The sequence below is a fragment of the Palaemon carinicauda genome, chromosome 24 (genome assembly GCF_036898095.1).
Source record: "Palaemon carinicauda isolate YSFRI2023 chromosome 24, ASM3689809v2, whole genome shotgun sequence".
Taxonomy (NCBI): domain Eukaryota; kingdom Metazoa; phylum Arthropoda; class Malacostraca; order Decapoda; family Palaemonidae; genus Palaemon; species Palaemon carinicauda.
In genome coordinates, this window is record NC_090748.1 from 3146919 (window position 1) to 3163930 (window position 17012).

The following is a 17012-nucleotide window of genomic DNA, read 5'->3' on the forward strand; positions in this document are numbered from 1 at the left end:
ATGCTTTCAATGCATACGAAAGTTTTGGCAAACAATAGGCCAGAGTTTTATGGTGGTTCATTATTATTACTGGGTTTTCATTACGGTAAATTTTTTTTCATTATGATGTCTATTTTCATATGATGACGACTGACGGAAACAAGTGTCATTTTCGAAGAGGGCGTAATTTTTTCTGTAAGAAAAAGTAGTTTTTTTCCTTGGTTACATTACCCTGTAATACAGTAAAATAATACCGTTTCGAATGAAATGGATGATGATACCTAGCACATACCATAGCTCTTCAGTTATGGTAGTGTCCATACAAATGAAAAACTATAGATTTCCGCCAGAAATCATTATGAAAAACGTTCAAAACACCAGAAAATACATGAATATAGTCTTATCTACTACAAACAGTTTATTGCACTATTCTATAGTTTTACCATTTGGAGAAATAGGGCTACATTAACCAACAAGTAACCCACCTCTTTTGCTCTAAATCTGTAGCAATTTAAGTACTCCTTCATGATGCCCTACAGGTGTCTTCCACATACTAACTGGGTGTCTAACTCACCTCCGTCATATCGGTCCTTATACTTGTCAATGTGCCAAGAGGGGATGTGGTCACTGCCAGGTGCCGTGGTCCGCCTACTTCCTCTTCATTTCTTGCTGCACCAAATAAATGACAACTATGACACCTTCAATGATTTTTTACATCTAAAAGCTCTGATTTTTTTCTAAATAAAGTTTAAAAACTTAATGTACGTGCGTAAGTGAATGAAGGTTTTAGACGGGATCGCGTATTTGAGTTTGTACGCGGGTGTCATTGCAAGGTAACAAAAACAAAACAAGAAGAAGAAGAAGATGAAGATAAACAAACATTTCTGGAAACGTTAATTTTGGCTCATCAGAAGAATAATGTGAAAGAAAATTTACAAATTTTTCTTTCATTTTGTCCGGACTTTAGATAAAAAATATGAGAATTGACTATGATAATTACGTAGCAATCTCGGATTGTATATAGGTTTAGAACGCCGTATAATGATTCGATTGCATTAAAGAATTTGGTTAAATTGTATAATTAATTGAGAAAGGTACAATTAATAGCCCAGAGGAAATTAGTAATGAAGGAATTGGGAGACAGGGTACAATGTTTGACCCAAATTTATGCTCTGCCGTAACAGACAAAGTTGTACTCTGTGTGGAAAGGCAATAGTCCTTATGGGAAACATAAGAATAGAGGCCATAATTCTGTATATGCTGATGGCATTGTGTTACTGCAAAATTAACAAATATAAAAAGGAGATAACCTTAAATAACTGCCACAGTATATCTGGAAGAAATGCACTTTTTAACACCAGTCCACAGGAGAGATGTTAGTGAAAAAAGACTCAATATAAAGAAAAAGTTATAAAGATTAAGAAGGTGGTTAGAAATAGATTGGAACTGTGAAGGAACATAGCATGCAAAGGGAGATCATGGTATTAGCATGAGCCAAATGGAACTTAGGAAATATGGTGACGATAATGGAATTGGCATTCATTATTTGCAAAAAAAAAAAAAAAAAAAAAAAAAAAAGATTTGTTGTGAAGGGAGGATAATGAATAATTTGAAGTTCACTGCCATCCGAAGGGAGGATAAACGAAAGAGTTAGTTGTTAAAGGAATGTGTTTGAACAATTACAACTATTGGGTGTTGATAGCTGAAACCGAATGGAATATTCAAATGTGGTGGTTTTTCATAACATCATTACATCAGATGATTAACGGTTAGTCGAAGAGCTATTAAAGTAAAAGACCAAATGAGGGAACAGTGTGGGAAATGTTGGAGGAAGAGTATTAGAGATAAGCCAAAAAAAAATAATATTGAAATTGAAGAGGTAAGAAATTATAGAGAGCAAGAAGTCGAGGAAAAGAAATAGAGAAGTAAAATGGCAAATGAAATTAAAATAAAGTAACATAAAAGGAAATATAAATTAAAAAGCTGAGCTTTGTAAAGGTTAATGGCAAAAGAAATTACATAATAAAGAAGACTAGGTTGCCCATGGTAGGCCTTAAAGAACACTAAAACCCATTGTTCTCTTGTCTTGGGTAGTGCCACAGCCTCTGTACCATATGTTCTCTTGCTTAAGGGTACATTCGGGCGCACTATTCTATCTTATTTCTCTTCCTCTTGCTTTTTTTATTTTTTTATAGTTTATATATGAAAGGTTTATTTTAATGTTATTACTGCTCTTAATATATTTTATTCTAATGTTCATTAACCTCCTTGTGGTTTATTTATTTTCTTATTTCCTTTCCTCTCTGGGCTATTTTTCTCTGTTGGGTCCATTCTGTTTATAGCATCCTGCTTTTCCAACTAGGGGTGTAGATTAGCTAATAATAATAATAATAATAATAATAATGATAATAATAATAATAATAATGAATCAAAAGACTAATTTTTTCTCTTTTTATTATCGTCCTATTATTCAGAAGAGCGATAAAAAATCAGTTATAATCAAACAGTCATGTGTCCATTTATCAATGTTTGATGAAATTATATAGCAGATCCTAATCAGTTATTTGTTGAAGAATCTTTATTCATAGAACAAGTAGGGGTACTTATTCCACTTTTTGAAATGGGATTTTATTGCACATCGAAAACAAAAATCATTTTTTTTTTCGCTAAATAGCCAGAGAAAAGGTAACCTGTATTTCTACAGTACCAAATGTAGCATTTTGGAACTCAAACTTAATAAGAGTGTGTTAAAAACTCTTGGATTAAAGTTATAAGGGCTAATAAAAAATGATAACTATAAAGTAGAATATTGTCATCGGTTAAGTGCCAGAGTATTTTGGCCGTGTGCCACACGAGAGAGAGAGAGAGAGAGAGAGAGAGAGAGAGAGAGAGAGAGAGAGAGAGAGAGAGAGAGAGAGAGAATTGTATATTCTATTCCACATCAAACATCTCATAGTTAAAGTCAAACATCATGGTGGTTGAAAACCAGTAGATTCCTTATACTGTACTGTAATAGGAAATAATTAAAGAAAAAGAGTTTACAAACACGCATTGGAATTTAGTAAGATGATACAATATTAATTTTTATAATTATAATTAGCTTTACATTTCAAACAAAATACCACTAGCTACATCTTTAACAACTAATTTATTTTTCTCGAATTATATTCTGATAGCGCAAATAAATAATTTACGGTAACTTATATAAATTCTTATTACATTTCCCGTGTAAAATTCAGAGTCGAATTTAGACAGACACGCTGATGGAAACTAACATTATACTGTAGACCTTCTGTCATTCAGATGATATATCATTAGGCCTATATCTCACACTAAAAGTGAGTTACTATCATTAAAAAAAATCCATGATGACGAAGTATAATGGCATTCATGGTGCTCATGTTTCTTATATAAATTAAATACTCTCTCTCTCTCTCTCTCTCTCTCTCTCTCTCTCTCTCTCTCTCTCTCTCTCTCTCTCTCTCTCTCTCTCTCTCTCTCTCTCTCTATATATATATATATATATATATATATATATATATATATATATATATATATATATATATATATATATATATATATATATATATATATATACTGTATATATATAAATTATATATATATATATAAATTATATATATATATATATATATATATATATAAAAATATATATATATATATATATATATATATATATATATATATATATATATATATATATATGTATATATATATATATATAGATATATATATATATATATATATATATATATATATATATATATCTATATATATATATATATATATATATATATATATATATATATATATATATATATGCGCGCGCGCGTGTGTGTGTGCCTAATGCATTTAATACAGAAGTATTTAGCCTCTTCGAATAATTACACGCCCTAATTAACATTTTCCATCTGTTATCCAAATTTTCGTAAAATTATCAGTAACTCAAAAAATCATTATCTTGGTGATGATAAAAAATGTGCAAGTGGTACCCTGATATATCTAAGGTTTAGCAGATGAATCATTATGAGTCTATATTCTTAGAGGGTTGGTTGACAGATCGCTGGCAACTTGCATTCTTGAATTTTCATCACTTTTTAATCTGGGATTTACGTCATAGCTCTGGCTGCAACATAGTTGAGAGAGAGAGAGAGAGAGAGAGAGAGAGAGAGAGAGAGAGAGAGAGAGAGAGAGAGAGAGAGAGAGAGAGAGAGAGAGAGAGAGAGAGAGAGAGAGAGTTATGAAACATACAAATCTTTCCTATTTATCATAAGCCATCTTGATTTCATCTGCCACGTTATAGTGTCACCCTAGATGACTATCTGGCTACACTATGACGCGGAGAAATACATAGTCATAGTACAGTACTGTCATTTTGAAAACATTTATACAAGAACCTGGTGCTGTTTTGGTATGCGATCTTACTTGATAGTAGTGCTCTCACTTCACTTCAGGGCGAAGTGAGAGAAATTGCAGAAATAAAGTTAAGAGTTTAGTCTATAATTGGATATTCATCAAACAATTGTCCGGCATTGTCATGAGTATGTGTAAGATCACGTAACAGAAAATGTCTCTATGTTGTTCCAAACATATCCACTTAAAAAGCTGCTGACCACCAGACTGGTGTTCGAGTCCCCTGCAGACTCATTAGTTTCTTTAGTGTCTGCAACCTTACCATCCCTGTGAGCTAAGGATGGGGGTTTGAGGGAGCCTATATGTGTATCTGCTGAGTCATCGAAACCCATGGCCTGGCCCTCCCTGGTCCTAACTTGGGTGGAGAGGGGGCTTGGACGCTGATCATATGTATAAATGATCAGTTTCTAGGCCACTGTCCTGCTTGCCAGAGCAATATCATTCCATTGCCTCTGTCATTCATGAGGGGCCTTTAAATATTTAAACTATTTCCTGCAGGGTTGAAATTTTAGACCAGAGGAACTTAGTGTGGTCCAAACAATCTTCATTAATTGAAATTTTATCTCTTGATCCTGTGGCACCCACGAGATGCATGGGGCCTCAACGAATCCCCGCCATATATTTCTTACCCTGTACCATTTCTCTGAGCAACCCAATTCTCAGACCCAGCCTCCCTCCAGTTTGTCATCAGCCACGTTTCTCTTGGTCTACCACGTCCTCTCCTGCCCAGCGGATTATTATTTTCTTTTCTTTTTTCTGCCACAATTCATATAAATGGGTTAAATAAAGTAAATAAGCAAATGAAGTTAATTAATTTTATGTTCTTGCATAAACTTGATATAATTTTTATTCAGGAGCAAAATATCAAAGTTAAAAGTAAATTCGAATATTTAGCAAACTATTGTAAGATTCTGATAAATTACTCTCAAAATCTTAAATCTAATGAGGACGTTTTGAATTCAGAAATTGATGTTCATAGTTTAGTAATAAGTGCTATATGTGAAGTGTCAACTGTTGAGTTTCAAATTTTGAATGTATATGCTCCTTCAGGTAAAGATAAAAAACCCGAGAGAGAACAATTGTTTAGTAGTGACATTTTATATTGCTTAAGAAATAACATAAGGAAATATTGTGAAGACAACAAGACGAGTGGAGAGAGACTGACAATCAGTGTTGCCAGATGGGTTAGTATAAAAATCCCCTAAACTCATGATATAAAATCTCCAAAACAACCTAAAAATCCCCATTTCCACAAATATATTCTCTTCTGTCTTGATCACGTAGGCTTTACTAATAAAGAAATTACTCAATATACGTCATATAAGCGGAAGCAAACTAATTGCAACAATATAAAGGTTTACTTGTCTTTGTTTCTTCATAGAAATTTGAACTGAATATCCCCATCAGACACCCAAATCTAGGGATAAATCCCCATACCTGGCAACACTGCTGACAATTTACTGAATGTGTGTGTATAGATTGCCTTACCTTATGTAAGACACGGGCTCTTGCCGCTGGACAGCCCGTAAAAGAATGTAATTTGAATGAGAATGAATTATATTTGTATAAATGAATTTGCAACGTGAATAGGGTGAAATTACTGAACTTTCAAATTTATCCTACATGTCAAAGCTTATTGAAAAAAGTCATAAGTGAGCAATTATGGGCGCATATTGATGAGTTAGAGGTATTCCCGGAAAATCAATCGGCCTACAGAGCTAATCACTCTACAGAAACTACCTTATGCTCAATAATGAATGATATGATAGGTCTTCTTGATGAGGGAAAGTGTGGAATTTTGATTATGTTCGATCTTAGTGCTGCTTTTGACACTGTTGTGCACGAGTACTTACTTGACGACTTAAAGTCTATTGGAGTGACTGAGGAAACACTGAAATTTTTGCAAAGTTACTTAGTGAACAGGAAGACTATTGTAGAAGTTTCTGGAAACCGATCCAATGAGAGAATTCTTATGAAGGGTGTACCACAGGGTAGTGTTCTGGGCCCTATCTTGTTTAACATATATACTATCGAGCTATCACACATCTTGAAAAAACAAAAAGTGGGCTTTAAACTATATGCAGATGATACTCAGTTTTACCTCTCAATTTCAACAACACAAGATACAGAGAAGAAAATTGATGAGATAATGACTGAAATAAAAACATGGATGCAGAGGAAAAAGCTCAAATTAAATGATGATAAAACAGAATGTATGTTTTTTGGCACAAAGGTGGCTTTGAAGAATTACCAGTTAATTCAAAGTATAAAAATTGGTGATGCTGATGTTGGGATTGTGCCTGTTGTGAAAAATTTGGGTGTACTGATAGATTGTAATTTGTCAATGAGGGACCAAATTGTGAACACAGTGAAAGTGTGTAACTATCACCTGAGAAACATAGCGTTTATTAGAAAATATTTAACAGAGGGCAGTACAAAAATTTTAGTGATGAGTCATGTAATATCAAGGCTTGATTATTGCAATTCTCTGTACTACAAATTGCCCAATACACTACTAAGAAAGCTTCAAAATGTGCAAAACCGGGCGGCTAGACTGATAAAAGGCATTAAACTAAGGGAGAGAATAACTCCTGCATTGATCGATCTACATTGGTTACCTGTTAAGGCTAGAATTGAATTCAAAATTTGCTTGTTGACTCACAAAGCACTTACAAGTGATAAGCCTAAATATCTTCGTGATTGCTTGGTCCCCTACCCTGAAGCTACCAGCGCCGCTGTAAGAGTTAGACATGCTGATGACCCAGATAGACTATTAGAAATTAGTGTGAATCATGCAATAGGAGGAAGAACGTTCAGTTATGCTGCACCGAGACTCTTTAACGACCTTCCACTCGATGTCAAGAATAACAATAATGTGGCAGCTTTCAAGAAAAACCTGAAGACTTATCTTTTTAGAAAGTGTTATAATAGTGACCTGAAAACTATTAAGCCTGAATACAAATGCTAGCGAAATAACTGATAACGATACAGAGCAAAATATTAACTGGAAAATTTTTTTTTTTTCACACACCAAGGCCCGCCTGAACAGACCTTTAGTGTCTGATGGAGGGCGAGAAATAAACCTGTAAAAGTAAAAGAAAGTACGGTGTGCGGACGGAAAAGTAGCCCGGGAGGAAAACATTTCCAACCGCCAAAATTATTGTGTTTTTATTCATAACAAATACTAAGGCGGTAGCCTAAGGAAATATAAAGTATTATATATTAAAATGAAGCTCTCAAAGAGTGCAACATCATGATACAAAAATCCACTGCGTAGAACAAATAACAAAGTTACAGTATACAGAAAAGAGTCCAGGGGGAGGAAACACGACGGGTAAGACGATGTCCTCACAATATAATAATGGGAGGGGACTGGAATGGCATTACAAGCATGAGACACTCTTCGAATCCAGATAATGAACTGTTGTCAAAATCACTTTTGAATCTCAAGAATAGTTTAAAATTGAAAGATGCTTGGTTCATTGTGAATAATGGTTCCAGACTGGACAGGTTTGATGTGAAAGAATCCCAAGATAATGTTTCTAACATTCAAACAATTCCTTTGAGTTGGTCAAATCATTGTGTTGTAAAATTATTGTTGAAATTAGAAAATATTGTAACAATAGGGTAAGGATATTGGAAATTGAATTGTAGTATAATTGATAGTGATATAATTGCAAATAATTTGGGTGTAGGCCTATGTTGGAAATTTATTCAGAGCAAAAAAAAAATAACTTTGACAGTATGATTCATTGGTGGATATTTGCAAAAAAAATGAACTTAAGAATTTCTTCATTAAATGCTCAAAACAGGTGGATAAGGAAAAATACGGTGTGTTAAATTTTCTAAATTATCAATATAAACGAGAATTGGGGAAACCTATGTTAAATCATTGTAATCTTGATATTGTTAATCAATTAAAATCAAGAATAAATGATATTCAAAATGAAATGGGCCTATGTGAAGGTATAAAGGTGAGGGCAAAGTTGGACAAGTATCAACTTATTTAGGCCTACTTGGAAAAGAGAAAGGTGCAAGGTCTTTTATCTTAATAAGGTCAAAAGAAACGAAAGCAATGATGAATTATGTGAGAGAACATTGCGAAAATTTATTCAAGAAAGAAGAATGTGATTTAGATATGCGGAATGAGTTTTTACAGCTCATACAGAAAGTTATAGAAGAAGAAGAAAATATATCAACAAAAACAGTCGGTGAAAAAGAAGTGTTAGATACCATTCCGAGCATGAAAAGTGGGAAAAGTCCTGGGATAGATGGGCTACCAGTAGAGTTTTATTAAGGATTTGGGAATATTATCAAAGGAGATTTAATTGAAATGATCGAGTTTGTGTTCAGGAGACCATTAATAATGTTGATTTTAAGATGATGATAAAAATTATTGCCAATAGGATTAAACACTGTTTACCCTTGATAATATCACAGAAGTTTTGTTGCATTGAAAGTAGTCCAGTTAACAATTTGAACTTTTTTTTTTATGGGAAATTTAATATTTCATGCAAATGAAAGTAGGCTAGTAGCCTACTGATGCAGCGTTGATGAGCTTGGATTGGTCAAAGGCATTCGATCGTGTCGATCACGAATTTCTTTTTAGAATACTACAAGGATTTGGTTTTGATGATGAAGTTATTGATTGAATAAAGATGTTATATGTAGATGCTGAAAGTGTATTATGTATAAACGGTAATATGTCTAACCCTTTTCCTTTCGATGAGTCTGTCAGGCAAGGATGTCCTTTGTCTATGATGTTATTTATTATATATCAGGAAGTATTTTATACAATGATCAAGAAAAGGTTGTTCAGTTATGCGTTAAGGTTGCTTAATGAGCTTCATCTATATATTAATACGATAGCGTGTGTGTTATTTATTTTGTCACGCTTTAAAGAAAACGGAAATAATTTCATGGTATACTCTTACAAATTCACATTAGACTTTGATTACTTAACCAAAGCACATTTTATATAGTTTTCCCAATTTTGTCTTTAGCACCTGACTCTTGTTTTAAATATTAGACAAAAAATAGATTTCTATCAATTTCCATAACCTAGAATATAAAATCAATCTCGGACATTTTATTCAAACATGTATAGGTTAAGAACAAGATAATTAGTATTGAAAATATCATTTTGTGTAATTTATACAGGTTCCGCTATTATATAATTACTAGGTTATGTAGACGACTCTGTCATAGTTAGTACTTGTGATAAGGCATTAGAGGAATGTTTCAATGTCATCAGAGAATTTTAGAAAGCTTCAGGTGCAGTTCTTAATAGAGGCAAAACTTCTATTATAGGCCTTGGTAACTGGAAAGAGAGAGAAGTATGGCCTGACCATAGTTTACAAGTTTTGAACGGTTATTGTAAAGTTTTAGGTATATATCATAGCAATAGTTATCAACAAGGTCTAGATATGAATTGGAAACTCTTAGAAAGTAGCATAAACAAAATCATTAGTATCTTTCATCTCACTGACCATAGTTGTTTTGGCTAATTTTTCATAGCCGGATGCCTTTCCTGCCGCCAACCCTCCCCATTTACCAGGGCTTGGGGCCGGCACCAAGTTGAGGCTGCCTTGCCCCCCATCAGTGACTGTATCAAGGATGACCTTCGATCAAAGGAATTAAACGGCGATGAGGTTTGGGACAGAGGTAGATGGAGAAAGCTGACCAGAAACATCGATCCTACATAGAAGTGGGAAAAGATGTAGACAAAGAAGAAGAAGAAGATCTTTCATAACAAGAAGTTAACCCACTGGCTGCATTTATAGGTAGGGCAAACTGATTACCACAATAGGTTGCCAAAACTGATGATAGCAAGGTGTTATCCTATCCAATTTCAAGGTAGAAGGGAATAAAAGTAAAGATTGAGAATCTCATTATGATATTAATTTATTTAAGGTACAGGTGATATAAACTTAATAACAATAATAAGAATAAGCTTAGAAGCTTTGCACCTATCTATAAAGAGATAGAGTGCCCGAAAACTTATTTTGCGGAGTGAGAAATAAGGAACCAGGAACCAGGAACCATGTTTCAAAGAGCAATTATACTAGATTGTAAAATTTTAGCAAAGGTGTGGTATACAGCACATGTTTACCCAGTTCCAGTGGAATATGTTCAAAGTATTCAGAAAAGTATTTTCAAATATCTGTGGACTAGCAACTATGAACCTATTGCAAGGAAAACCATGTTTTCGTTAACATCAAAAGGTGGTTGTGCGATTACTGATATTCAGTGTAAAGCAAAAATCACTCATATTTAGTACATTTCTGAAAATTTTGAAAAATAAGTGTTTTGGTTATCAGTTTATTATTCATAAGAGTAAAGCCAGAGCCACCTTCCTATTAGAAAATGAAGGCCAATTTCAGGACTGTACTATTTTTACACAATTTTACGAAGGGCTTTCAACATGACCTTGTACCCGGAAATCAAAACAAAAGATGTATGTGAGCTTTTAATGAAAAATGATGAATATGTTCCAGTTATTGAAAAAAAAAATGTACCCTTTATTTAACTGGAAATCAATTTGGAGGCATTTAAATAATATGTATATAAACAATAAATGTAGGGACATTTTATTTAAGTATGTACATGAAGTATTGAGTACAAATGATATATTAACTATGATGAAAATAAAAGATGTAAATTATTATTATTATTATTATTATTATTATTATTATTATTATTATTATTAAATGCTAAGCTACAACCCTACTTGGAAAAGCAGGATGCTATAAGCCCAGGGGCCCCAACAGGGAAAATAGCCCAGTGAGGAAAGGAAATAAAGAAAAAGAAAATATTTTAAGTATAGTAACAACATTGAAATAAACATTTCCTATAAAAACTATAAAAACTTTAACAAAACAAGAGGAAGAGAAACTGGATAGAAGTGTGCCCGAGTGCACCCTCAAGCAAGAGAACTCTAACCCAAGACAGTGGAAGACCATCATGTGAATGAAATCATGATGAGGGGTAGATGGAGATGGTCTAGGCATGCTCTTCGCACTCCCCAATAGAGATTGGTTCACCAAACGTTCAGCTGGGCTCTACAGGGCACTAGAAGAGTTGGAAGACCCAGACCTACATGGCTGTGGAGTATGAAACGCGAAGGATGAGATGAAGAATGGAGAAGTATTGAATTAAAAGCTCAAGATAGAGACGACTGGCGAAATCTAACCGAGGCCCTTTGCGTCATTAGGCGTAGGAGATGATGATGATGATGATGATGATTATTATTATTATTATTATTATTATTATTATTATTATTATTATTATTATTATTATTATTATTATTATTATTATTATTATTACTGAAAAACAAGGCCATAGGCCACACTTGAAAGCTTTGTTATATCAGCATCATTGTTACGTAATCAAATGAAAATAAATGCGAAAGTGTTACGTAACACCTTCGGATAGAGAACCAAAACAAGCGATGCATTATAAATATTTAGGTAGTTACCACAGCAATTAAAATATCCCTTGTATGAAAAATTAAATAGTTTTTAATGTTTCGTTATTGATACAATATTATGGATAACATACAAGCATTTTCTATATTAAATGTATTCTCCACTCAGGCTTGATTTAGTAATTTACTGGCAACATTTGGCAATTATCTATCAAGACATCGAATTTTCCTTTTAATAAGTCGACAATTTGTATATTTAGTCAAAAAATATGTTTAAAATAATGTAGAAAAGCAATCTAAAAGAGATATTTTCACTTAACTATGCTATACAAGAAAATAAATTTCTTAAGTACACGATGCGTGTGACCGTTTTCTATGCTTAATTCCCTTTCAATAATTCTTTAAACTCTTATATTTAGTCATAAATACGTCTAAAATAATTAACAAAAACAATATAAAAAGTGAATTTTTGACTTAAATGACAAGCTGACCCAGAAAATGAATTTCTTAAGCCCATTTTCTATGGTCACTTCACTGTCATTACGGTCCATGTTGACGTTGTAGCGAGAAAAATGCTAGTTACCTATTTATTAAATAATTATTGTTATTATCGAATGCATATAAATTAAAATTAAACTATCCCATATAATAGGAAACTGGTATAAATGTTCTATATAAGAGATATGATTAATTATTACGATAAAATTACCGTTATTTTAAATAAGGGAAATCACCGATATTATGGCATCACTGACGCCTTCATTTGTTGTGTGGACTTGAAGAGAGAGATTGAAGTAACGGCGGTGCCTAAATAACGGAAACTCCTTTTTAGCTAACGTTTTCCCCCCCAGGGTGTTAATAAGTGCTTACAGTGAACCTCACAGGAGAAAATGTCTGCATTATTCGCTTGCTCAAGGTGTTTCAGCCGACATCCCTTTGAGGAGCTCTCCCAGGGCCAACAACTTTGCAAAGTGAGTAGCATTTTACCGTAAAACGGGTTATACTTTGTTTATCAATTTGCAAGTTTTGCAATTTTCGTAGCAATAAATTGTTTTAAATTTACTTTAAGGGTTATTTTCCCATTGCTTTATTATACGGGAAAGCTCCTTTTGTGCAATTATGGGCCTACCAGATTTGTAATCGTAGAATAACAATTATTTTAGCGTAAGTGCGTAATCAGCGTTAATTCTCAAATCTTCGGTCATTTTTCCATGACCTAAATAATAATTAGGTTATGTACTAATTATGAATTACATAGCTTAGTAGATGTAGCCTACCGTAGCTTAGCTAGACCTACACTTATGCTTTCTTTCCACATCTATAGTCATTTTTTTTTTTAATGGGACGCATTTACACGGGAAAAACGAATTACTGGAATCCATCGGATTTACTGGATTTTCCAGGTAAATGCTGGAATCCCCTTGAAAATGACAGAAATCCCTTACAATATCACTGCAAACCCTTAGAACTCAATAAATAATGCGTTTTTATTAATTTACATTATTTTTTAGTAAATTAATTAAATAAGATTAGTATTTTAAAGCATTTTTCCATATACCCTTTACACGATATATAAAAGGGTACAGAACCTAACAAACCCACCTAACCTAACCTAGTAGTACCCAGGTCACAACCCCTAGGCGGGGCAAGCACCCGGACCCCCTTCCCAGGTCACAACCCCTAGCCAAGGTTCTACCTGCAAATATATAAAAAATATAAATGCTGAAAACATAAAAGTAACGTATATTAATAAAAACACACATTATTTATCGATTTCTAAGTGTTTGCAGTGATATTGTAGGGGATTTTGGTAATTTTAAATCCGGGGGATTCCAGTAATTCGAAGTACCGCATTTGCACCGACTCACAGTGGAGCCCTTTTAGCTCGGAAAAGTTTCATGCTCTCTGATTGGTTAGAATTATCTTGTCCAACCAATCAGCGATCAGGATACTTTTCCGAGCTAAAAGGGCACCCCTGCGAGTCTGTGCAAATCTGCCTCCTGTGCAAATCTGCCTCAATAAAAAAATATTGACTATAGTGCAACCTCTTTGACTCTCAATGCAATTGAAGGCTTACGGCCTACATATATTTCATGGCGGTATTATTAGAGATTCAACTAAATTCGGATATTTATTATTTCTTTACTTAGATATTTTTTTAATGATTCATACGAAAATTTACTCATTGCTGTTATTACAGTTACGGACAGAAAAAGCTTTTCTACCAAAAAACAGGTGTTTTGCTATAGAGAATAGTCCGCTTTCGGAACCTTTGCATATCAGCGGCCAGTTCCTCCAGCAAGCATAATATATGGACACCAACTAAACTGAACTTCCCCCACAAGCCGTGTCTGTACTTACTTACCTAACGGGGGGCTAATGCCCCCCCCCCCCGGGCAATCGCCCCTTACATTGCTGTATTCTTAATCAACCATCATCATACATACAGGTGGTCGCCGTTATACACAACCCCCCCCCCATTTATTTTCACTGCATATAAAAACTTGATTATCTAAGAATTAATAATCGATTGGGCTAGTGTGCACAGCTCAAAATGCATAGGATTTTAATGTTTTTCTTTTTTCCGCGAGTGAAGCGAACGCACGGCATAGTAAAAACCATTAGATTCCTAAAAAATATCCTAGGTTTTAGAAGGTCTAACTGGTTTTCGTCTTATTTGCTATTGAAATGGAGGTCAAATTTAGTGAAAGCACATTATAAACTTCAGGGAAAACTATTTTTTTCAGTTCAAAATGTTGTTTCGTTTGTAACTATAATTTTACCCCATTTACTTCATGGCGGCATTATTACAGTTTCAACCAAATTTGGATGTCTATTATTTCTTTACTTGTCATCATGTACTTTTTAAATGATTCATACAAAGTTACTACTGTTACTATTAATACTTGCCAAGCTACAACCCTAGTTGGAAAGCAGGATGCTATAAGCCCAAGGGCTCCAAGAGGGAAAATAGACCAGTGAAGAAAGCATATAAGGAAAAACTTCATGAAAAGTTTAAGAACAATAATAACATTAAAATAAATATTTCATATATATAAAATATAACAAATTGAAAATAACAAGAGAAACAAAATAGAATAGTGTGCCTGAGTGTACCCTCAAGCATGAGATCTCTAACCCAAGATAGCGGAAGACCATGGTACAGAGGCTACATCACTACCCAAGAGTAGAGAACAATGGTTTGATTTAGGAGTGTCTTTCTCCTAGAAGAGCTGCTTACCATAGCTAAAGAGTCTCTTCTACCCTTACCCAGAGGAAAGTAGCCACTGAACAATTACAGTGCAGTAGTTAACCTCTTGAGGGAAGAAGAATGGTTTGGGTAATTTCAGTGTTGTCAAGTGTATGAGGAAACAGGATAATGTGTAAAGAATAGGCCAGGTTATTTGATGTGTCGGCAAAGATGAAATGAGCCGTAACCAGAGAGAGGGATCCAATTTAGTACTGTCTGGCCAGTCAAAGGACCTAATAACTCTAGCGGTAGTATCTCGATGGGTGAGGGGTGCCTTGCCCAATCTTCCTATAATTTACGGTTACAAAATTATTTGCCGATAAAGTTGTGTGTTCAATCACAAGCGAAGCATACGGCAGAACAAAAACCAATAAATAATTAACACAATCAAGTAACGAGGTATTATGATGAAAATTGCTACGAAGAACTCAACTCTATGAAAAATCATGTTATCTATCAAACAAAGCCTCCAGTGTTTTGACCATGTTTCTTTACTAAATCTCTAAATCTGATTATTTGTGACTGAATTAAAGGTTGAATTATTTGAAAACACACCATTTTAGCTAGGAAATATATATTTTTGTATCGGATATCCGAGTGTGGAGGAAACTGTAATTTTAATTTTATGGAAATGTTTCCCAACCCTTATTGGCTGTCCCTAAATAGAGTCTTAACCTGGAGTAGCAACCCTAATTGTAACGATAAATCCAACCATTTCATGTTACTGTTATACGAGTACTGTGCAGGTGTTTTATGACTCGGCCTCTTTTGTTACTGTGTCCCATAAAATCTTTACCTTGTCCTATTAAAGTAAATCAGTTACATTATTAAAAATAAAAATGTGAACATCTGTGAATCACGATATTTTTTTGTGAGACCCTTTTAGTAACTCGGAATTACCCTCGTGACTAATTTGTATCGTGACCCTATGTAAGACCCTTTGGCGACCCTCGGAAATACCCTCGCGACCCTAATTTGTCACCGCTCTTTGTGAGGCCCTTTGGCAAACCTCAGAAATACCCTTGTGACCATAATTTGTGTTGCTACTCTTTGTAAGACCCTTTGGCACCCCTCGAAAATATCCTCGCGACCCTTTGTAAGACTTTGGTGACCCTCGAAAATACCCTCGCGACCCTCAGAAATACCCTCGCCACCCTAATTTGTCGCAACCCTTTATAAGACTCTTTGGCGAACCTCGGAAATACCCTAGCGATCCTAATTTGTGTCGCAACCCTTTGTAAGACTCTTAGGCGACCCTTGCGACCCTCTGTAAGACCCTTTGGTGACCCTCAGAAATACCCTCACTCTCTTAATTTGTGTTGCGACCCTGGGTTGGGTCGCTGGCATCTCGACACTTGGGTTGGGAACCACTGTTTTATGGTCTGATTCCTGGTTATCAGCCGCTCACTTTGCAAATTTTACTTTGAATATATTTAACCTTGTTTTCATTATTGACTTAGAAAACAAGGTTGTCTTTTGATTGTAGAACTGGAATTGCTGAATCTTTAATAACAATGTAGCTAGAGTTAGTGCATGGTGCAAATTACAGGTCATGAAGTTCAACCTTAACAAAACTCAAAGTATCATTGTCAGTAGTCGAGGACAGTCGCTGTTCAACATCCAGATTTTGGCATTGATAATGTTTCTTTAACTCATTCACTCTCTTAAAATTTTAGCTGTGATTCTTGATAGCAGATTTATTTTTGAGAAATACATTTGGTCTGTCTCTTCAATCGCACAAAATATTGGCTAATTGTGTCAAAAGTCAAGGCCAAGGTCACGAAAGGGTAAAAGGGTCTTTTGCCAGATGGCCAATTTGTGCATAATTCAATTGCCTATCTTGTGATATACAGCATGATATAGTGAATTCATTACCCTTATTAGCAGTTTGGGGAACGTCAGTGGAGTCAATGAATCTGCAGAAAG

The 17012-nt window shown here is 34.3% G+C and overlaps 2 protein-coding genes across 8 annotated transcripts in view; one reads left to right on the forward strand and one right to left on the reverse strand.

The window, feature by feature from the left end:
- The window catches only part of LOC137618040 (histone-lysine N-methyltransferase SMYD3-like), a 58463-nt gene extending 57647 nt beyond the window's left edge, over positions 1-816 (reverse strand). For 2 of the 3 annotated variants that reach the window (XM_068347963.1, XM_068347961.1), the window contains exon 1: positions 465-816. In XM_068347963.1, the coding sequence (XP_068204064.1) occupies positions 465-506 (42 nt within the window). In that variant the 5' untranslated portion in view covers positions 507-816. The remainder of the gene's footprint in view (positions 1-464) is intronic. The other variant, XM_068347962.1, reaches the window with a different exon arrangement.
- An 11731-nt stretch (positions 817-12547) lies between these two features.
- LOC137618043 (protein FAM76A-like) overlaps positions 12548-17012 on the forward strand; it is a 118735-nt gene continuing 114270 nt past the window's right edge. Inside the window, exon 1 of one of the 5 annotated variants that reach the window (XM_068347966.1) lies at positions 12548-12807. In XM_068347966.1, coding sequence (XP_068204067.1) covers positions 12727-12807 — 81 coding nt within the window. In that variant the 5' untranslated portion in view covers positions 12548-12726. The remainder of the gene's footprint in view (positions 12808-17012) is intronic. The other 4 variants (XM_068347967.1, XM_068347965.1, XM_068347969.1 and 1 more) reach the window with 4 other exon arrangements.